This window comes from Podarcis raffonei, chromosome 15 (assembly GCF_027172205.1).
Source record: "Podarcis raffonei isolate rPodRaf1 chromosome 15, rPodRaf1.pri, whole genome shotgun sequence".
NCBI classification, from domain to species: Eukaryota; Metazoa; Chordata; class Lepidosauria; order Squamata; family Lacertidae; genus Podarcis; species Podarcis raffonei.
Genome location: NC_070616.1, coordinates 16,781,234 through 16,803,283, shown reverse-complemented (window position 1 = coordinate 16,803,283; position 22,050 = coordinate 16,781,234). Strand labels below are relative to the sequence as shown.

The window sequence follows — 22,050 nt, the reverse complement described above, 5'->3', positions numbered from 1 at the left end:
TTCTAATACTGTGGTACCTCGGGTTAAGTACTTAATTCGTTCTGGAGGTCCGTTCTTAACCTGAAACTGTTCTTAACCTGAAGCACCACTTTAGCTAATGGGGCCTCCTGCTGCTGCCGCACCACGGGAGCCCGATTTCTGTTCTCATCCTGAAGCAAAGTTCTTAACTCGAGGTAATATTTATGGGTTAGCGGAGTCTGTAACCTGAAGCATATGTAACCCGAAGCGTATGTAACCCGAGGTACCACTGTACAGGCTTCCTGAACCTCGGCCCTCCAGATGTTTTAAGATTAAAATTCCCAGCATCCCTGACCACTGATCCTGCTAGCAAGGGATCATTGGAGTTGTAGGCCAAAAACCTCTGGAGGGCTGAGGTTGAGGAAGCCTGTTCTAGTAGTTCGAATCACAGAATGGTAGAAAGCCTACTAGTTATGGTCAGTGTCAGCAAAATGTTTAGAGACCAAGAAGGTCTTGGTGGAGCTGCCCACATTTAGCTCACCTTGCAAATATGGGAGCTCTACTGGTAGATAGGATTCAGTATTAAAGCTTCATACCATCCAAATGTTTTCTATAAAGCTCCAAGAATTGTACTCAACAAACTTATTCAGAGTAGACCTATTTAAATTAATAGACTGGAGTTAGTCATGACCATTAATTTCTGTGGGTCTACCCTGAATAAAAGTCAGTTGAATACAATACTGGGCATCTTGGTTCAAATGTAAATCCAAAAACCTATCTGGGTTGCAGTCTCATTGAACTCAACTGTTTCCTGTGTTTCGGGGGAGGGCAAAGATGTTAAATCCGGGATGGAAAACATGTAGCCTTCCAGATGTTGTTGGACTTCAACTCCCATCAGCCCTAGCCCATGTGGCCACTGGTCAGGGATCATGGGAGTTGTAGTCCAGACACATCACCACTCTCCCTAGCAGACTATCATAGCCTGGAATTCACCCCAAACCATCAAAGAACAGCGAGAACCAGAGAAAGACCTTCCCTGGTGGTTGGATTGATCTCAGCACTGGATCGTCCTCCTGCTGGTTCATCCAAGCAGCCAACTTCAGCCTTCCCTATAACTGAGGAACTAGTTAAAGTGGGCTTTCAATGACCATAGCTTAGCTCTGGGATATTTTGTTTGTGTGTTCTTCTTTCGTAATTGAAATATTTGTTACTTACGTAGATGGTGCACATTTTGCCAGAGCTCTGCATACTTTCATATGTGTTGGTTCTATACTATCGCATGTCTCACTGCTCTCTTTATTGCTTGTATAATCTCAGGAATATCCATCCATCCATCCATCAGTGAGAGGAGTCCAAGATGCTTAAATTGAGATATTTCTAGCCCTTCAGAGAAAGAAATGAAACTACCAGTTTCTGCCTTTCTTGCCAGCTGTTTCATGTCACAATCAACCATAAGGATTTGTTTCCTTTTTTGAACTGCCCCCATCATCCTAATAAATGGAAATCTGCTTTCCCTTTGAGCTTTAAAGAACTCCCCAGTTTCCTTCAGAGTGAAGAGTCTCAAATATTGCTGGGGATGAGGCTTTGAAATGATGAAAAATGACCGTGTTTTGTATGTTCACAAAATATCAAGTTGACACTGCACTCAAACTTCTGCCATTGAGAGAAGGGGAGGAATATAATAGCAGACTCATTCCCTGGATTGTTTAGTATTCTAAGAAACCAGGGAAGTTTTTTAAGGTTCAGTCCGCCATCTTGATTCTGCAGCTTGGGGCCCCCAAACTGCTTTCCTTACGAACTTACCTGAACCCTACATGTGTCACCAGACACATGTGTCACCCTACATGTGTCTGTGTGTCTCCAGTGAGGGAGCTATGAAGGGTGGCAATGAAAGAAAGGGCCTTTTTAGGGGTAGCTCCCCAATTACAGAACATTCTTTCCAGGAAAACTTACCTGGGCTCAACATCGCCAACATTATCTCCCAGACCTAAACCTTCAGGTGTTTGGATATTCATTTAATCATAATGTAGTATGGCCTGGTTTGGAGTTCAGCTCTTGGTAGAATCAGATTCATTTTATTATTGTTGAGGTACACTTTTATTGTTTTTATATTTTACTCCACGTTAGGAATTTTAAAGTTTCAGTTGCTATGCATTTTAATATTTTGTAAGCTGATTTGAGGTGGTCTGTAAAAAGCAATTAAATAATAATAGTACCAGCAACCTCATCTTTTCAGAAGCCTGAGTCCAATGAACACAGGGTTGTCTCTAATTTAGCGCTAAGTTAAAGTCATGTAGCGGGATCCTTGCTCTGTTGGTGAAAGCTTTTGCACTAGTGGGATGTTGTTGCACAAGAGAATGCATAAGCAGGTTGCTGGTAATTTTGTTGCACAACAGACTGTTGTGCTCAGTTCCTCTGTTGCACAACATTACAACCCAACCGCCCACTCTACGTAAGGGTCTTTGGACCAGCAGACAGAGAACATTGGCTACAGCCTAAAGGCAACGCAGACAAGAGAATCCACCTTCTGCATCATGTCCATCTCTTGGGAATTCGTTTAACAGGTCCTTTCCCATTTCTGCAGGTGCCTCAAAGATGATGAGTTACTATATGGATACGACTAATGGAAGCCCAGCCCCCTATCCTCTGGCCCGCCCTGCTGTGATGGTAAGGAAGGCTCTGCTGGGCACAATATTTGGGTGGGGAGGCAACACAAGGCAGGGAATGAACCGATCTCAGCCAGGGTTCAAATCAACTGAGTTTAAACATTCAGAATAAACAGAGGATTCAATTCTTTGAGCGCTTGCTTGGGTGGTTAGAGCATGGCGCTGATAACGCCAAGGTTGCAGGTTCAATCCCTGCATGGGACAGCTGCATATTCCTGCATTGCGGGGGGTTTGACTAGATGATCCTCTTCAGGGTCCCTTCCAACTCTACAGTTCTGTGATTCTATGAAGAAGTTCCACTGAGCTCACTCAGACTTTGGAGTAAGCAGACTTCTGTACAGGCTGGAGATGGGAGAGAAATTTGATTCAATGTGTATTTGAAGGCAATCCTACATACGGTAATCTGTACTTCCGAATCTGCATTGCAAGGGGTTGGGCTGCATGACCCTTTCAACCCTACAATTCTATGAAACAAGATGCAAGGCGGAATGCAAAGCATCCTTCAATAAGTCAAACTTCCTGGTTTTCTAAGTGAACTTAAAGAAATGGACTTGAAGGTTGGGCTTGGTTCATGTGCGCATTTCACCCCCTTGATATCTCAGCACCTGATAATCCACTTCACACATGCCTTGGTGTGGTTATAGGCATTCAGGGTATCCTCCCCCTTTTAATTGGTGCTCATGCAGGAAGGATCTCGGGGTGTCGGTCTTGATTCATGTGAAAGGCAGGGGGTTCTGTGAGTTTCACATTCCCTGCTGCCTTCCATTGCAAGCACAGCCTGCTTAGACCGGTGACTCACATCTGAAGATGTGAGCAGCCTCCGTCAAGGAGCAATTCTGAGGAGCATGAGATCTCGGCAGGGTGTGACCCTCACACTGGGAGCTGCCAGTCAACCAGGGTGGGGGGCTGGTTTTCTGATTCCTTTGCTTTGGGCCAGCTGCCAGTGAAGGGAAAGCCTTTCTGCCTCCTCTCAGAAAAGGGTGTCTTCAATGCACAGAGTGCTTTTGTGCTGGGGTCTGTCCCCAGACATGTGCAAAGACATTGGGCTTCACTCCCAATCTGCCCCCAGCCACTGGGCATCACCTCCAGGCTCTGTCATGTACCCTGAAGATCCACCCATTGATGGCATTGGCTATTTCCACAAACACCACCTTTGCAGTTTCAAGAGTTAGCAATCAAGTGGCCATTGCCAAGGAAGAGGAAATGGGTCATGAAACAAAGAGTGCAGGAGAGGAGACAAATTTGTACAAATGTTGCCTCTGCCAATTTACATGGGGTTGCACCCAAGGTTAAAGGCCAGGCATAGGCAAACTCGGCTCTCCAGATGCTTTTGGCCTACAGCTCCCATGATCCCTAGCTAGCAGGACCAGTGGTCAGCGGATGATGGGAATTGTAGTCCCAAAACATCTGGAGAGCCAAGTTTGCCCGTGCCTATTAAAGGTCCTTAGTGCAGTGGTTCTCAACCAGTGGGTCCCCAGATGTTGTTGGACTACAACTCCCATCATCCCTGAGCTCTGGCCTTGCTAGCTAGGGGAGATGGGAGTTGTAGTTCAACAACATCTGGGGACCCACAGGTTGAGAAAGGCTGCCTTAGTGGGATCCTCCTTCTGCCGGTGAAATGTTTTGCACCAGTTGTGCAAGAGGATGGACGAGCAGTTTGCTGGTAACCTCGTTGCACGATAGATTGCACAATTTGTAGCACAATTTCACACTAGCACAATGGTCACACCAGATTTCTACGTTGCAGAACGTGTTAAAACCTCGCTTGTCTGCTGGCTCAACAGCCCCTGAGCTAGTGGACAGAGAACACTAGATACAGCAATGAGTCTAAATACACACTTCGAAAGAAGGGTCCTGGGAAACTAGTTGGAACCTGGTAGATTCATGAATGCCCCAGGGGACTTTGCAGAGCCTAGAGCTGTGGTCTCACTGTGAGATGGCACTCAAAGAAAATAAGGTCCTCTTTGTATTGAGGTGTTTCTCGTGTGAGGCAGAAGAGCCTCAGAAGCCGGGAAAGAATGCAGAACACGTCATTGGCAGAAGGTCTGCTGAGCCTGCTATTATTTTGGGATAACAGGAAAAAGAGTTTCCTTCCCCTGAACTCATCTGTCCCAAGGTCTGGCCCCATCTAGGCAACTGGCCTCCCCCATTATCACCCCCCACAAGCTGTTTCCTTGTTACACCTTTTCTTTCCATAGATGGCAAACAGGAGTTGTAGCCAGGATTTTTGTTGCGGGGGACGGGACAGGATAGGCCTTTTGTTAGAGGGGGCATAACTTCGGTTTGCTATGTACCTTTATTTATGCCCATGTGTGCCATATTATTTCTGAAAGACCTGCTTGTTTAAGCTGGATCTTGGTGGCCAGTGGTGACATTGTCCTGCTTGCTTTTGGGGTTAGCAGTGGGGTGGGGTGGGGGAAACACACTGTGGTGTTTTTTAAGGGCTGTGGTTGATGGTTTTTGCACACACACACCATAGGGTTGCCTCATTCTCGTTTTCTGACACAATCCGTGCGTCGAAACCTCCTTTGAGATTTGCACTTCTCTGAATTATGCAGTGCATTTCTGTAGCCAGGCAACGGGTGCAAAAAAACAACCCCACAAACCTTCTACAACATGGGAGTAAGACCCATGGGCTGGTATCCCTCCAATTAAGTTCTACTTAGAGTAGACCCATTGAAATAAATGAACCTAAGTTAGGCATGCCCACTATCTTCTTTATTTATTAAATTTATATACAGTGGTACCTCGGGTTACATACGCTTCAGGTTACAGACTCCGCTAACCCAGAAATAGTGTTTCAGGTTAAGAACTTTGCTTCAGGATGAGAACAGAAATTGTGCTCTGGTGGTGCGGCGGCAGCAGGAGGCCCCATTAGCTAAAGTGGTGCTTCAGGTTAAGAACAGTTTCAGGTTAAGAACGGACCTCCGGAACAAATTAAGTACTTAACCCGAGGTAGCACTTTACTGCCCTTCAACCGAGGATCACAGGTCAGTTTACAATATAAAAATACAAAAACATGTAGTATAGTAACAAACAAAACAATAATCACCCCCCACCCCAGGGAGTTATCTGTCAGGGATTCTTAAGCAGTGATACCTGCATTACGAGAGTGTTGGGCTAAATGATGCCTCATATAACTTATATAGCCAATGCTCTTTTTTAGGGAATGCTCAGGGGTACACACAACAACTTCATGGTGAGTACCGGCGCCAGTTTTTCTAGGGTGGGGTGGGGGAAGCATTGCAGCTCATACAGCACCATAGAGCTCAGTTGGTTAGGACTGATAATGCCAAGGTTGCAGGTTCGATCCCCATGTGGGGCAGCTGCACGTTCCTGCATTGCAGGGGGTTGAACTAGTAGTTGATCCTCAGGGTCCCTTCCAGCCCTACACTTCTGTGATTCTACTCTGAGTAGGGCGAGTGCTGGAGGCAACCCTGCAGTGGCCATCTCCCTCCCCTGAGTGCCTCAAAGTTGCCTCTCATGCACTTGGGGCTACTAAGGGCAACTTGGCCGAAGGGTTCCCAACAACGCACATGTCCGTCAATCTCCCCGGTTTGCCTGCGTTGACCCTCCTGGATCATCTTGGCGTTTGTGATGGCATCCAGTTACTGGTAGCCATGCTGCACAGTGGAATTCTTCCCAGGCCAGCTCTGGCAGTTTTGTTGCTTGAGGATTCTGACTCTGTGGTGAGCTGTAGACAGTCAGTGTTATTTTCCCGCCTGGGGAATGTTGTGGTTGCTCTGACGGAGTCAGAATTTCGCATGTCGCCCTTGCAGGGCTTGATCCTAATAACTTCTGATATCGGTGGAAGCTGAGCCTGCGTGGGAATCCTCTCCAGAAGCATTAGTCAGTTTCTGGATTAATCCTGCTTGGCATTCTGGGCCCATAAAGCGCTCAGAGACATGGCTTGCATGTACTCTTTCCTGAAATGTGTAGCCGTGAATATACATATGGAGCCAAAGAATATCAGAAGATTTTGGAGCAATGCAAATCAATGCATGGAAGTGGGGGAGTGTGATGGTGGGATTGCACCCAGGCGTCTCTGTCACAGCCCTGGCTGCCTCCCCGCACTTGACCTAAGATCCTACCCCAAGTATAGGCAAACTCCGGCCCTCCAGATGTTTGGGACTACAATTCCCATCATCCCTAGCTAACAGGACCAGTGGTCAGGGTTAAACACTGACAACTGGGAAACACTGGCCTGCAAGCGCTCCAGTTGGAGAACAGCCTTTACCAAAGGTGTCATGGGCTTTGAAGACACTCGAACTCAGGACACAAGGGAGAAACGTGCTAAGAGGAAGGCACATGTGGCAAATCCACACTGTGATCAACTCCCACCCGGAAACCAATGTTCCCACTGTGGAAGGCAGTGGTTCTCCAGGGTTTCAAGCAAATTTCTCTGTCTGCCCTACCTAGAGACACCAGGGATTGAACCTGGAACCTTCTGTATGCAAGGCAAGTTCTCCACCACCGAGCTACGGTCCTACTCACGGTAGATGCAGCAAATGGCCAATTCCAAGCCTGGGCTCAAAGGTTGCTCCTTCACCAGTTAAGCCACTCCCCCCCCCAAAAAGCAGCTTTGTGACCTAAGATCTGTTCCAAAGGGTGGTCTCGTGTGGCAGCAACTTCCAGGGAGTTTTCTTGTCCATTTTCTTTTTTTTCCTTTTACTTTAAAAAAGAAACAGAGTTCCTGGCGTTGTTTGTCTAAAATTATTCCTGCCTTCCTGTCGCTTCCTATGGCTGAGCCTCCCCCAGCTCCCTGGGGGACAGGGACGTGTGACAGCGCCGCCGCTGTGCTGGTGGAAGGATATGGGTGGGGCAGCAAGGGCTGCAGAAAGCCGCCCTCCGTTTTGAAACAGGCTGCAAGGGTCGGGCCAGAGCGTTAACATTGGGTTGCTTCCAGAGTGTTGGAAGGCAGAGATGCTCAAACAGAGATGCAGGCAATGGGGCAGTTTCAGATGCTGGATTTAGGGGAAAGACCATAGCTTTGTATGCAGAAGAGTGCAGGTTCGATCCCTGGTAAGGTCTCCCTTGCTGAAAATCCAGGAGAGATGCTGCCAGTCAGTGTAGACCATACTGAGCTAAGTGGACCAATAGTTTGATAAGGCTATAATAGTTCTTACATGGCTCCATCTTTTCAAGTCAGGGATGCGGAATCTGTTGCACTCCAGATGTTGTTAGACTGCACCACCCATTGGTTATACTGGGAGTCCTGCAATATCTGGACATCTGCAGACACCCCCCCAAAAAATCCCTGCTTTATGGAATCATAACATTGCAAGGGACCCCCAAGAGACAGCTAGCCCAATCCCCCTGCATTGCAGGAATCTCAGCTAAAGCATCCCTGTCAAACGGCCATCCAATCTCTGCTTAAAAACCTCCAAGGAAGGACAATGCGACAATGGAGTTGTGTCCATGGATTTCGCAGGGTTTATTCTGAGTAGGGCTAACATTGAATACAACCACATGTGCATCACTTCCCTTTCTTCAACCTGTAGGAAGCCGGACCCCTCCCCACTGTTCTTTGGGGGCTCCTCCAGCTCATTCCCTGACTGGACACCTGCCCTAAAGTCCTGCTCCGATTGCACCACCGGAGTCAGGGCATGTTTCTAATGTCTTCTAAAGACATCTCTTTTTGCCCAGGCGTTCTCTGACCCATGAGACTTGACCTTGTTATTACTGAGTATATGTTTTTATCTGCTCATAGAAGAACGTTTGACTGTTTTTCTTCATTGAATTTATATTCCTCCCTTCCTCCCAAAGGAGCCCCGGACAGCAAATGCACGCCCAACTTCAAAACAAAAGCACGGCAAAACATTCTAAAAACAATTTTAGTTAAAAACATCTAAAGTTTCACTTTGTACAGTTTCAATTGAAAAACATTCTAAAGGCAATTCCGATTAAAAATATTCTTCCGTCCAGTGATCTCAAGTTTGCCGGGAATAGTCTTTCCTCAGCCACCAAATGTAAACAGGGATGTTTTCAAATTCATCCTGAAAGTTAATAAGGAAGGAGAAAGCCGCACCTCACTGGGGAGGTGATTCCGCAATCAGGGAGCCACCACTGAAAAGGCCCTGTGGCAGTATTGCCAACATTTATGTTGAAACTGTTTTCTTTTCAGAATCTAATGATTTGCAGCATGTTCAGCCCTTTCTGTCTCTCTTGACTTGTGTGGGAAAGAGAGGGAGAATCACACAAACACTGCAAAGAGCTGGTGTGTGTGTGTTGTCCTTTCTTGGTGTGGAACCTCCTGGGAGCCACATTCAGTAGTGGGTTTTCCCATTGTACAGTCCAGATAGGAGGTTTGTGCACCCCCGCTTCTCCCCATCTCCAGATGGAGCATCTTTCCAGTTCAGGGGCCCAGTCCAGCTGGATAAGAGCAGACAGGGAGGACCTGGATTGACCTGGGAAAGGGATAGCTAAGGGAGAATCCCAAACGCTGCACAGAAAAAGCTGGAGAACCACATTGCCCTAATCAGCCCTAGGGGTTCCCTATCCCTACTCTGCAGTTTGATGCACTGAGTGCACCAAACACCCGTCAAATGCACCTGTGGACCAGGGTGCACTTTGTAGAAGCATTTGCCAAGGCACCAGTCACTTTCAAAGAATCACAGAACTGTAGGATGGGACAGTTTCTGCAATGCAGAAATAGGCAGCTGTCCCATACAAGGATCGAACCTGCAACCTTAGTGTTATCAGTAGCATGCTCTAACAAACAAAGCTACAGTGGTACCTCGGGTTAAGAACTTAATTCGTTCTGGAGGTCCGTTCTTAACCTGAAACTGTTCTTAACCTGAGGTACCACTTTAGCTAATGGGGCCTCCCACTGCCGCCACCACACAATTTCTGTTCTCATCCTGAAGCAAAGTTCTTAACCCGAAGTACTATTTCTGGGTTAGCGGAGTCTGTAACCTGAAGCGTCTGTAACCTGAAGGGTCTGTAACCCCAGGTACCACTGTATCCAGGCTCAAAGAACCATAGAATGGTAGCGTTGGAAAGGACCCCAATTTTCTTCTCATCCAACCCCTTGCAATGCAGAAATCACAACTAAAGCATCCCTGACAGGTGGTCATCTAACATCTACTTCAAATCCTACAATGAAGGAGAGTCCACCACCTTTTGAGGGAGTCCGTTCCACTGTCGAACAACTCTGACTGCCAGAAAGTTCTTCCTAATGTTTAGTCAGGGTCTCCTTTCTTGCAATTTGAGCCCCTTGGTTCGGATCCTACCTTCTGGAGCAGCAGAAAACAAGCTTGCTCCATGCTTCATGCGGCGGCCCTTCAGATATTTGAAAAGATGGCTCTTGTATCTCCTCTTGGACTCCACTTTTCCGGGCTAAGCATCCCTAACTCCCTCAACTGGTCCTCACAAAGCTTGGACCCTTGATCATCATGGTCCTCTGCATGCTTCCCAGCTTGCACACTTGGAGGTGACTGCCTTCGGTGTCATTCCTCTGGAAACCTTTGCTCAGCCAGGTGTGCTTCTCTTTCCCACAGAGGCAGGGAGATGTCAACCCTTACGAAGACCCGTGGGCGACCTGTGGGTTCCAGTCCACCTGCTACCAGCAGAGGGCATTCTACCCACTCTGGGACGAAGCTGCCATCCAGGAAGTGCCCACGGGGCTTGAATATCACAGCACAGGTAGGTCTCCTCTTGGTTCTAGCAAAGGCATTTTCCTATTTCCCCAACGCAGAATCTTATTTTCCTCTGCCATCATGTCACGCTGTGTAGAGGGAATGTTGATTCTGGAAGCCCGGCTTCGGTTCTTGACCCCGTCACATGGTCTCTCTCGTTCAGCCTCAGTTATCTACCCTAACTGTCTGCAAAATGGGAATATTCATTTATCCTTTTCGTGAAATTGACACATTGCTTGTTTGTTTGCTTTTTAAAAAGAAAGGTTTACAAAAAAAGTGAAACAATAAAATAATCAATAGGGAAAGAGTAACAGCAATTTAAGACTTTCAGAAAGTTAATAGATTGAACCAGATGAAACCCGCCCCCCAACTTTCTAGGCACCCAGACAGGCTTAACGAAACAAGAGTGTGTTTTTCGGCAGGTGCCGAAAAGGGTACAGCAAAGGTTCCTGCCTGGTTTCAAGAGGCAGGGAGTTCCAAGGTGCAGGTTCTGCCACTAATGGATTCTTGCAGGTGTTATGTGGCACATGTAACAGTTCCAGTTCCGCCAATGCAGTCAAGTGGGTAAGGTGAACTTGTAGGTAATAATCTTCGTACTGGCCTCCCTCGGAGGATTGTTGTAAGCATTACAACAAAAGACTTTGCATCAGATGCTCTAAGTGATGACGACTTGCTGAATTTATTTATTTATCAGGTTTAGAATTCAAAGACTCGCAATGTGGTCCTGGCTATGTTGCTTTTATTGCAATCATCTGTGTGATTTTAATGGATGAAAGACAGAGAGAGAGAGAGAGAGAGAGAGAGAGAGAGAGAGAGAGATTTAACTCTTATCAATGTTTAGGTTTTTAAAAAATAATATATTTTTAGCTCTTCTTATTTGTTTTTGTAAGCTGCCTAGAGTCCCTGTCAGGGAAAAAGGTGGGGTGTAAATAAATACATGATACTAAGAATAACCATGGCTGCCGGCCATGGTTTGATTGATTTTACAGGGGTTGATTTTACAGGGGATGGAACTCATGCACCCGTGGGGAGGAGCCTGGTGATGGCTGGCTCCTGCTTGTGATGGTGAGGCCGAAGGAAACTCCCATGTTCTCCTGAGGGCTGTTGCATTAGGGAAGGGAATTAGCTCATTGGCAGAACACCTGCTTCGCATGCAGAAGGCCTCAGGTTCAAGCCCTGCCATCTTCCGGTAGGGCTGGGAATGTCCCTTGCCTAAAACCCCAGAGAGCTGCTGCCTGTCAGTGTCAAGAGTATTGAGCTAGAATCGGCCAATGGTCTAGCTCAGTGTAAAGCTGGTTCCTAAATGGTCCTGATGCTGAGGACAATTAACTAGGGAAGCAGGCTGCTGCTGCTTCCACCTTCGTGGGCCGCTTTCTGGCAAGTCAGGAATAGCCAATGCGCTGTGCAGCTCCCCTCGCCCTGTGCTGTTGTTGACTACAACTCCCATCATCCCTAGCTATGGCAGCTTGAGTCCACCAAATCTTCAGAGTGCCCTGCTTTGGCCAAGCTCAGCTGGACTAGGTGGAACCAGGGCCTGCCTGATCCTGTGTACAGTGCTGGCTGCCTCAGCTCAAAAAGGATATTGTGGACTTGGAAAAGGTTCAGAAAAGGTTGACCAAAAGGATCAAGGGCATGGAGTGACTTCCCTTTGATGAAAGGTTGAAGCATTTGGGATTATTATTATTTTAGTTTAGAGAAAAAGTGAATAAGAGGAGACATGATAAAGGTCTGTAAAATTATGCATGGCATGCTGAATGTGGACAGTAAAGGTTTTCTCCCTCTCTCATAACACAAGAAGTCATGGACTTCCAACGAAGGTGACTGCTGGAAGATTCGGGACAGATAGAAGAAAGTCCTTCTTCACACAGTGTATAGTTAAATGGTGGAACTTGCTCCCTCCGGAGGCAGTGATGGCCCCCAACCTAAAGGTAAAGGGACCCTGACAGTTAGGTCCAGTCGTGACTGACTCTGGGGTTGTGGCGCTCATCTCGCTTTATTGGCCGAAGGAGCTGGCATACAGCTTCCGAGTCATGTGGCCAGCATGACTAAGCCGCTTCTGGCAAACCAGAGCAGCGCACGGAAACGCCGTTTACCTTCCCGCCGGAGCCTATTTATCTACTTGCACTTTGACGTGCTTTCAAACTGCCAGGTTGGCAGGAGCAGGGACCGAGCAACGGGAGCTCACCCCGTCGTGGGGATTTGAACCGCCGACCTTCTGATCGCCAAGTCCTAGGCTCAGTGGTTTAACCCACAGCGCCACCCTCATCCCTGGCCCCCAACCTAGATAGCTTTAAAAGAGGATTAGAGAAATTCATGGAGGAGGAGAAGGCTATTGATGGCTACTAGTCAGGATGGCTGTGTTCTGCCTCTAAGTTCAGAGGCAGTGATGCTTCTGAATTCCAGCTCCGGGAAACCACAGGAGGGGAGAGGGATCTTGTGTTCAAATCCTGCCTGTGTGTTTCCTTTTGGGGCATCTAGTTGGCCACAGCGAGAACAGGATGCTGGACTAGGTGGGCCCCCCTTTGGCCTGATCCAGATTGCTCATCTTATGTTCTTATGACCCAGCAGATGCTCTTCTTCCAACACCCTTCTGTTTCTTAAGGTAAAATGTTGTAACAAGTGCAGGGGTTTCTTCGGCGGCTTCCTCTGTGCAATGACTGTTGTTGACTGTCAAAAGCCTCCTCTCATCATCACTGTGCCGCCACCACTTCCTCTGCATGCATCCACACGCCCTTTTCATGCTGCAAAGCTTTTGCAGGTTGCAACTTTTCTTGTTGGGGGTCCATTTGTTCTTTGTTCCTACCTTTTTGAAAATGCAACTTCAGAAACTCAATGGGATGTACAAACCAATCAAAGGCAAACAAAAAAACCATGGCTGTGACTGAGTGAAGTACAGAGATTGTTTACATCATCTGCTTCACCTTCAGTATTAAAGGTTTAAGAGGATGCTAGTTATTTCAAAACACAGTGGTACCTCGAGGTACAAATGCCTCAGGTTACAAACGCTTCAGGTTACAAACTCCGCTAACCTGGAAGAGTTACCTCGAGTTGAGAACTTTGCCCCAGGATGAGAACGGAAATCGTATGCCAGTGGTGCAGCGGCAGCAAGAGGCCCCTTAGCGAAAGCACGCCTCTAGTTAAGAACAGTTTCAGGTTAAGAACGGACCTCCAGAATGAATTAAGTTCATAACTAGAGGTAACACTGCATATCGTGCTTTTAATATTCTGTTGGGAGCCACCCAGAGTGGCTGGGGAAACCCAGCCAGATGGGTGGGGTATAAATAATAAAATAATTATTATTATTATTATTATTATTATTATTATTATTATTATTATTATATAGCTGGACACAAGTGTTTTCTTCTTCAGCCTTACCATGAAGCAGGGCAAGGATTTCTCTGGACCAGGAGTAGGGGATCTCAGGGGTTGGTGCACCTGTTCCTAGCCCTCAGCAGTCTCCTCAGGTCATGCCTCTCCAAGGCCATGCCTCCTCTTCCAGGCCCCACCCCTCACTGCTCTGGCCCCGCCCCCTCCTTACATGCTTTCGTCTTGCGGCAGTGTGTCCTTGCATTGTGATAATCCCTCTTGGTTACCTGGATAGAAGATGTGTCTGTAGGAACCTCTTTGAACTGGTCAGAGCACACCTGGAGTCCTGTGTTCAGTTCTGGGCACCACAATTTAAGAAGGATGTTCACCAGCTGAAACGTGTGCAGATGAGGGCAACCAAGATGATCAAGGGTCTGGAAACCAAGCCTTTATGCAGAACAGTTGAAGGAGCTGGGCATGTTTAACCTGGAAAAGAGGAGAGGAGTTACAATAGCCATTTTCAAATATCTCAGGGGCTGTCACATGGAGGAGGGAACAAGCTTGTTTTTTCCTGCTCCAGAGGGCAGGACTCAAACAAATGGCTTCAAGCTACAAGAAATGAGATTCTGACTAAACATCGGGAAGATATTCCACTCTCTTGGTGCCACCACAGAAAAGGCCCCGCCTCCAGTCCCCATTGGCCTGATCTCATGTAATGAGGGTGCAGAGACCCAGGCCTGCAATGTCAGTCTCAAGGGCCAAATAGGCCCATCTGGGAGCAGGCTGACAGAGAAAGCTGGGCGAAAGGACAGTTGCCTGAGGCCACTCAGCTTGGGGCTGAGCTAAAATTTGAATCAAGCCCATTGCTGTCCAGGGCTCATTCTGAGATCTCACATAACACTAGCAGTGTTTATTAAGACAGTATTGACTCCTACCAGTAACCTGCAAGGATTTCCCCCTCTTTGTTCTTTTCCTTTTTTTTATTTTAATGGGGTTTAATGTGTGTGTGGGGGGGGTTCTGTCTGCCTTACGGCTTCACGTAGGCAAGGAAGTCCTATATTTGTGTGTATCTCTAGGTGCTCAGTTTCACTTCTGCTCTGACTGCACTTTGTGGGGGCCACTCCCAGGATTTGGCTCTGGCTGTCACAAAAGACCCCAGCACTTCCAGATGGGAACCGTGAGGGGGTCTAGTCAGGGGTTTGACACAGGTTCAAGAAATAGGGGTGGCAAAGGATTATTCAGGCTGTTGAAAGAATCTCCATCCTTGCCGGTTGTCTTTATGACTTGGAGATTCGGGACAGATAAAATAAAGTACTTTTTTCATGTCTTCTGTGGCGTTAGCTACCCCTCCCAGTTTGGTGTCATCTGCAGATTTGATGAGCAAACCCTCAGTACCTCCATTCAAGTCATCTATAAAGATGTTGAACAACAATGGGCCCAGGACAGAACCCTGCAGCATCCGACTTGTCAGTTTCCCCCACAGGGATCTGGTTGGCCATTGTGAGAACAGAATGCTGGACTAGAAGGGCCTTTGGTCTGATCCAGTTGGCTATTCTTATGGTTTTATATCTTCCCATATCTCCATCCACAGAGCATGGAAGGGGTCTTTTGCTCCCTATTCGGACTTCCTGTGGTGGGGAATAAAACAGCCCAAGATAAGTACAATGCAGGACAAAAATCACTCATGGGGGGAAAACCTTCCTGAATGAACAAGATGGCTGACTGCACAGTTTAGGGCCCACCTGGAAGCACCTACTGCAGCTCACAGAGTCTAGCTTCGAATGTTTTTTTTAAAATGCCACCCTGTAACCAAATTCGAACATATGTGGTGTGGGGAGTCGTTTTACCTTCCTCAGAAGAATATGGGCCTTTGGTGCCCAAAGCAAGATTATTCACGTGCTCGATTCACTATTTGTATTCCCCTTTTCCAACAGCAGACGTCGAGCTCAAAGCAGCTCTCAGTAACCGCAATGCCATTAAAAACGCAACAAGCATTGCAATGTCTATGACATCAAAAAGCACAGTAGCGTATAGCAACAAATTCCTTCGAAACCATCAATGCCATTCAATAAAGTCATAGTCATTCAAAATATTGGAAAGAGCTGCTGAGTGCCAGCTCTTGTGTTAGGTGAGACCCTCTCTCAGGGAAGAGGCCGCTTCTTTGCTCAGTAAAGCAGGCAGCACAACTCCCAGAAAGGAAAATCTTCCATAGTTTTTTTTTAGGTAGATGAGATGAGATTATACGGTGCTGTCGCTGGGCCATAAACCCCAGGCTTTTGGTCTTTTGAAAGAGAGATGGTTTTGATGCAAGCATCTGTGCAAGAATGTTATCACTCTCCTGGAGTTCCAAAGATGTTTCTAAGGAGCTATCATATTTTTGCTGCTGATGCTGGGAGAGAATCTTCAGTACAAATGGCATAAAGGGAGCAGGGGATGAGCCACTGTTGCAAAACTTGGAGGAAGACTCCCATTTTGGAAGCCCTTGGAGCCACAACTGATAGTGGCAGGGCAGTCCATCACCAATTGCTTTGATCCTTTCAGGAGAGGCAAAATTAAGAACAGCTGAGGCTGCCAGGTTGCTAGATGCATCTGGTGGAACAAGGCACTTCCAAAAGAACCCACATCCCGAATCAACTATGCAAATCAAATGTATTTCCACATTATTATTCCTCGTTTGCTAAATTTATTCTAATTTTCATAGGCCTGGGGAATGAATAAGGATTATAAACCCATTATTTGCTGACACAAGTCCTCCTCCGGCTTCCAGGTTTTGTGCGGACATGTCCTTTCCTTAATCATAAGGACTAGAAACCTGCAAGAAATAAATAAATGGAAGGCAGCTGTCACATGAGCCCACTGTAAACTCTCAAGTTTTATGTGAGCCTGGCTTCCTGCCCCCTCCCCCGCCCATATTTAGGTAGACTGCCCAATTTTTTAAATGTTTTAAAGTGCTGCATAAACATTCACACATTGATCGGCCAATTCACTGTATTATTGAAATTTTACTTTAAGAGGAAAGCTGCTGCAAGGATTATGGAGGGAGAGAGGTTTCTTAGCAACATTGTGGGCACTAGCCAGTCGGTACTGTGTACAGCAGGGGTGGGGAACCTTTGTCAGCTCAAGGGCCACATTACCTTGTGTGCAGCCTTCCAAGGGCCACCAGCCAGCAGTCAGCTGGATGAGAAACAAAAAAATGAGCGGGTCCAGGACAAAAGCTGATGGAGCAACTGAAGACTCTTATGAATTGCCCTGAGACCTTTGGATGAAGGTGGTATATAAATTTATATGCTGATGGTGCTGATGGTGGTGGTGGTGGTGATGATGATGATGATGATGATGATGATGATGATGGTGTAGGGAGAGGTTGGCTTGGGTAGTCCTCATTTCTCCAAAAGCTCTTGTGAACTTGCATTGCATTTGTCCCAGAGTGGCAGCTTTCAGAGACAACCACATGCTTGTCTACTTCTCAGACTCGACTCTGCAGTCTGACCTTGTCTGAGTTTGTTTTGTGGAAAGGTAGGCCTCAGGTAGGCTTGCCATATGTCAGGAAAATTCCTGACACGTCCTGGTTTTCGGGTGTAAAAATGGCATGGGGGGATTTTGGTGAATTGGCAAAATGTCAGGGAAAACTCGGGTGTATGGCAATGCGATGGTAAAAGCAGCAAAAACAGCTCCGAAAGCAATTTTCGGAGGAGGTTGCCCCCCCAAAAGCTCAACCATTTGGGGGGGGGGTATCAAGAATTTTACTTTTTGAAATATGGCAACCCTAGTCTCAGCTTGACGGTCTTGTATATGCAGTGCTTAGGAGCATTCTGCCTCTCTGCATGAGGCCTGAGGCAATAAGAAAAAGCCTTCCTTTCTGGTACTCCTGTGCCCTGGAGGCAACAAGTCAGGGAGGGCATGTTGCAAAGAGATCAGCATCTGACAACATCTCACGTTTTTGCAACCTGAGGCTGAAAGCCACAATTTACCAGAAATAGGTTCTTCTTTCCACATAGTCCTGCTCAGCTGCATTTTTGGTGGGGGTGAGCCCCGCTTTGAAGTTGTCAGGAGGTTGTACGTTGGGGAGTTGTTGTCAAATGTCTTCTGAGACTTACAGCTCTTCTGTTTATTCCTCCTCCCTTCTGATTGTCTGTGGGGAAGTTATATGTCAATGACCTTGCCATCCCGTTTTGCTTGAGGGAGGTTTCTGCATCTTCCTGCACATCACTCCTTCATCCTGCACTGTTCAGGACATTTCCCCTTCACTTTCCTAGCTGCAAAATGTTGTTTTCTTTTTGTTCTTGTTGTGTTGGGGCAGCAGAGCATTTTATTCCACTTTGGTCACATCCCACACCATGGCATTCAAAGCATTCAAAGCTTGCTTCGCCAAAGAGAGCCAGTGTGGTGTAGCGGTTAAGAGCGGTAGTCTTGTAATCTGGTGAACCAGGTTCGCTTCCTCGCTCCTCCACATGCAGCTGCTGGGTGACCTTGGGCTAGTCACACTTCTCTGAAGTCTCTCAGCCTCACTCATCTCACAGAGTGTTTGTTGTGAGGGAAGAAAGGAAGGAGGTTGTGAGCCGCTTTGAGACTCCTTCGGGTAGTGATAAAGTGGGATATCAAATCCAAACTTTTCTTCTTCTTCTTCAAACCTTTATTGGGCATTACAAATATAGGCCATCATAAAACATCCATATATAAAATTTTAAAATATATACAGATAAACAGCCATGTAAAAATATTTCATAACTAAGATTTTCATTGGAGCTTCTTCCCACCAAATAGTGCCATTCGCTTCTCTGAGTGATAGTGTTGATTAAAAACTCAGCCACCCTTGCAGTTACTACCGGGTTAATGTCAGACAGATAGCATCTGATACCTTCATTGTGCTGTGATGTTAGACTACCCAGAAAAGGATATAGCATGCATTTACATAGCTGGTTGTACAATGGACAGTAGAAAAGAATATGTTCTACTGTGTCCGGCACATTCAAAAAACATCCGCAATGTCTACCATTTCTAGGGATGTTTAAATATCTGCCCTTGACAAAGCTGAGGGGGAAAACATTCAGTCGGGGTAATATAAAAGCCCTGCGTTGGACTAGAATTATTAATTTTGAAATATAAGTGACCCTGTTATCTGTTGGATTTAAACCATAAAACTTGGGGGAGCAAATTTTATTTACAGTTGACTCAATATTTTATTTTCAATGTCCCTTAATCTGATTTGAATATCACAATAAATATAGTGCTCACTTGAATTGTACAAGAGTTCCAAGTCAATACCAATAGATCTGATTTTGCGGTGTGTAAGAGTTGGAACCATCTGCATTCAAAGCACTGTCACACCATTTCAGCAGCTGTTGATTTCCCCAAAGAATTCTGGGAACTGTAGTTTGTGAAGGGTGATGAGGCTTCCTAACAACTCTCAGCGCACCTAGCAAGCTGCAGTAGTTCCCAAGGTTCTGTGGGGGAGGCTGCGACTGTTAGTGTGGTATATGAGTGCTTTCATTGTGCCAAAAATACTCACATGTCTGGAAGTAACCTTGCTGAAATGAGCTTCAATTCTGTACATGCAAAGCAAACTTTTTGGGGGGCCGCAGACAGAGAAAGGGCAGTCGTTCAGTTGCAGAACAAGCACCCTGCACGCAGAAGGGACATTTGACAGGGTGGGCTGGGAAGGGCCTAGATCAAATGTGGGCAACCTCTGGCCCTTGTGGGTGCCCTGCATGCCCCCCTGGGCATCCCTCACCTTGCACCCTGGACTGCCTGATGCCAAGCTTGCCCATTGCCAGCCCTGCAAAAGGTTTGGCTGCCTCTTCTGCAAAAGGTTTGGCTGCTGCTTCTGCCGCCTTTTTCTGCAGCGCGGCGAGCGCCACTTCCTGTTTCCAACCACAGATTGCACCTGGCAGAGCATCTACGCCGCAGGCGAGGGTGGGGTGTTTGTTCCTTTCAGCTGGAGGGCTGATTTCCTTTCTGTGGCCCTGGTGGGCGGGGCCAAAGGCAAGAGTGGGCGGAGCAAGGGGTACCAGTTTTGCCTTTGAGCTTGCAGGCTGCTTCCTGCACACACTCTCACGTTCGCAGCCTGCAAGAGGCATCAGAAGAGCTCCAGGACCCAGGCGAAAGCCCTCCAGGAGGGTCTAAAGTTAGGCTGGTGAGGGGTGTGTGGTCTGAGGAGAATGCCAAGGGCCACATTTGGCCCCCAGGTTCCCTACCTTTGTTGTAAGCAGTGCTGAACCAGACAGATCATTTGCTCAGACCATAGCATCATAGAATGGTGGAGTTTAAAAACCAAGGTTGCCTCGCTAAAGTTTCACCTCGACCTTAAAAGTCACACAAGGAATTGGAGTGGGGAGACATCCTGGGAAGAGCACAGAGAAGCATGAGCAGTCCTCCCCTGACATTGCATAGAATCATAGAATTGGAAGGGACCCTGAGGGTCATCTAGTCCAACCCGCTGCAATGCAGGAATCTCAGCTAAAGCATCCATGACAGATGGCCATCCAACCTCTGCTTGAATACCTCCCAGTGTGTGGTTTTCAGAGAGTTATGCTGCCCCTGGATTATTGCAGTTGCTTGCCCGTGATAGACCTCTGCTCCGTGAAATGGTCTAATCCTTTTTAAGCACACACACACAGAGAGAGAGAGAGACACCAAGCATATCATCTGCCAGGCAATGTAGAAGTGACTGTCATCTGCCTGCCTCCCCTCAGAGCCAAACCAAACGGAGTCCTTCAGTCACCTCTTTTCCCATTGAGAGCTAGAGGAAGATGACTGACTAAGAAGGGCATGGACCGCATTTCAAAGATGCTCTCTTCCACAAACCTCTCAAGAAATACAGTGGTACCTCGGGTTACATACGCTTCAGGTTACATATGCTTCAGGTTACACATTCCGCTAACCCAGAAATAGTGCTTCAGGTTAAGAACTTTGCTTCAGGATAAGAACAGAAATCGGGCTCCAGCGGTGCGGTGGCAGCAGGAGGCCCCATTAGCTACAGTGGTGCTTCAGGTTAAGAACAGTTTCAGGTTAAGAACAGACCTCCGGAACGAATTAAGTACTTAACCCGAGGTACCACTGTATTGGATACATAACATCCAATGGGTTGGAAGTTTTTCTGGATGTAACATTCTTTGTACTCCGTGTGCCTTTGATGGTTTTTGTTTCTGTGTATCGTGCAGGTTGTGTGGCCATGCCGATTTGATCTTACGGCAGTACTTTCATAAAATCATAACATTGTAGAGTCGGAAGGGACTCTTGAGGGCCCTCTAACCCAAGTCCCTGCAATGCAGGAATCATAGCTAATCACTTTCCTCTTACCTGTCTATATCTCATCGCAAATATCCAGAAAGCCAGCTCTGTCATTTCTCCTTGTGAATGTAACATGGATTTGGTTCTGTTTAGGTTTTCTGTGTTTGTCTTGTGAAGTTCTGTTTTGTTATTTGGGCTGTATAGATACAATTCAATAAAAAACACTTTCAAAGAGAGAGAGAGAGATGCTTTCAGTGGTGGGTGGCTTGACTTGAGGGGTGGCGGAGGGGCAAGAAGACCCCTTTTCTCTCTCTCCCACCCCCCACCCCACTCTTTCCCCCCCGTGGAAGTGGTCTATAACCCCCTGCACTTCCCCCATTCATGCTTCTTCCTCCCTCGTGGAGTTCCCTGGAGGAAAGTTCTCTTTGTGTGCAGCTTCTGGGCCCAATTCCAGACCCTTTCTGGGAGAGGAGTGTTTGTGTGTGTGTGTGTGTGTGTTGTGTGCTGTGTTGTGTGTGTGAAGGCCAAGACGGCTCAGCAGCCGATGGCTTCTCCAGCTGCAGCGCATTTTCAGAGCCACGCTTAAAAGAGAAGGCGCTGCATTTTTTTTCACATTCTTTTATCCTATTTTTAACTGCAGCCTCCCCCCTCCTTTCTCAGCCCCTTCTGACATCCCACTCACACTCCCCCCCCCATTCACGGACGTCCTCTTGACTGCCGCCTCCCCCGCACTGCCTCTCCGGAGGAGATGAATGGGCTCCTTTTCTCAAAGAAGGCACATCTGCTTGAGACGGGCTGGGAGGGAGACCCCAAGAGATTTGGGTAGGGATGGAGGGGGATGCTGGGAAGGGGTCTGCGGGCACACTGGGGGCCCTCTCTCCCCCCCCCCGATCCACACACACCCGATCCACACACACCCTGTTATATTTCCACAAAGTGGCGGTGGACAGGGAAACACAGTTGGCAGGGTGATGTAGCAGGACAACAGAGGAAGATAAGAAACATGAGAGAAGAGGGAAAGAAAAGAGGCCAGATTCATAGAATCCTAGAATTGTAGAGTTGGGAGGGGTTCCCCAGGGTCATCTAGTCCAACCCCGCCCCACCACCCCCGCAATGCAGGAATCACAGCTCAAGAACTTCAACAAGATGGCCGTCCAACCTCTGCTGAAAAACCCAGAGTGAAGGGAAGTCCACCAACTTCTAAGGTAGTTCATTCCACTATCAAACCTTCGGGGATCCTCCCGATATTGAGG

General features: G+C 47.2%; 1 protein-coding gene across 1 annotated transcript in view; it reads left to right on the top strand.

Annotated features, from left to right (window-relative positions):
* ETS1 (ETS proto-oncogene 1, transcription factor) overlaps positions 1-22,050 on the top strand; it is a 103,836-nt gene that overhangs the window by 5,107 nt on the left and 76,679 nt on the right. The window contains exons 2-3 of the mRNA XM_053366327.1: positions 2,543-2,625; positions 10,124-10,268. Coding sequence (XP_053222302.1) covers positions 2,554-2,625; positions 10,124-10,268 — 217 coding nt within the window. The 5' untranslated portion in view covers positions 2,543-2,553. The remainder of the gene's footprint in view (positions 1-2,542; positions 2,626-10,123; positions 10,269-22,050) is intronic.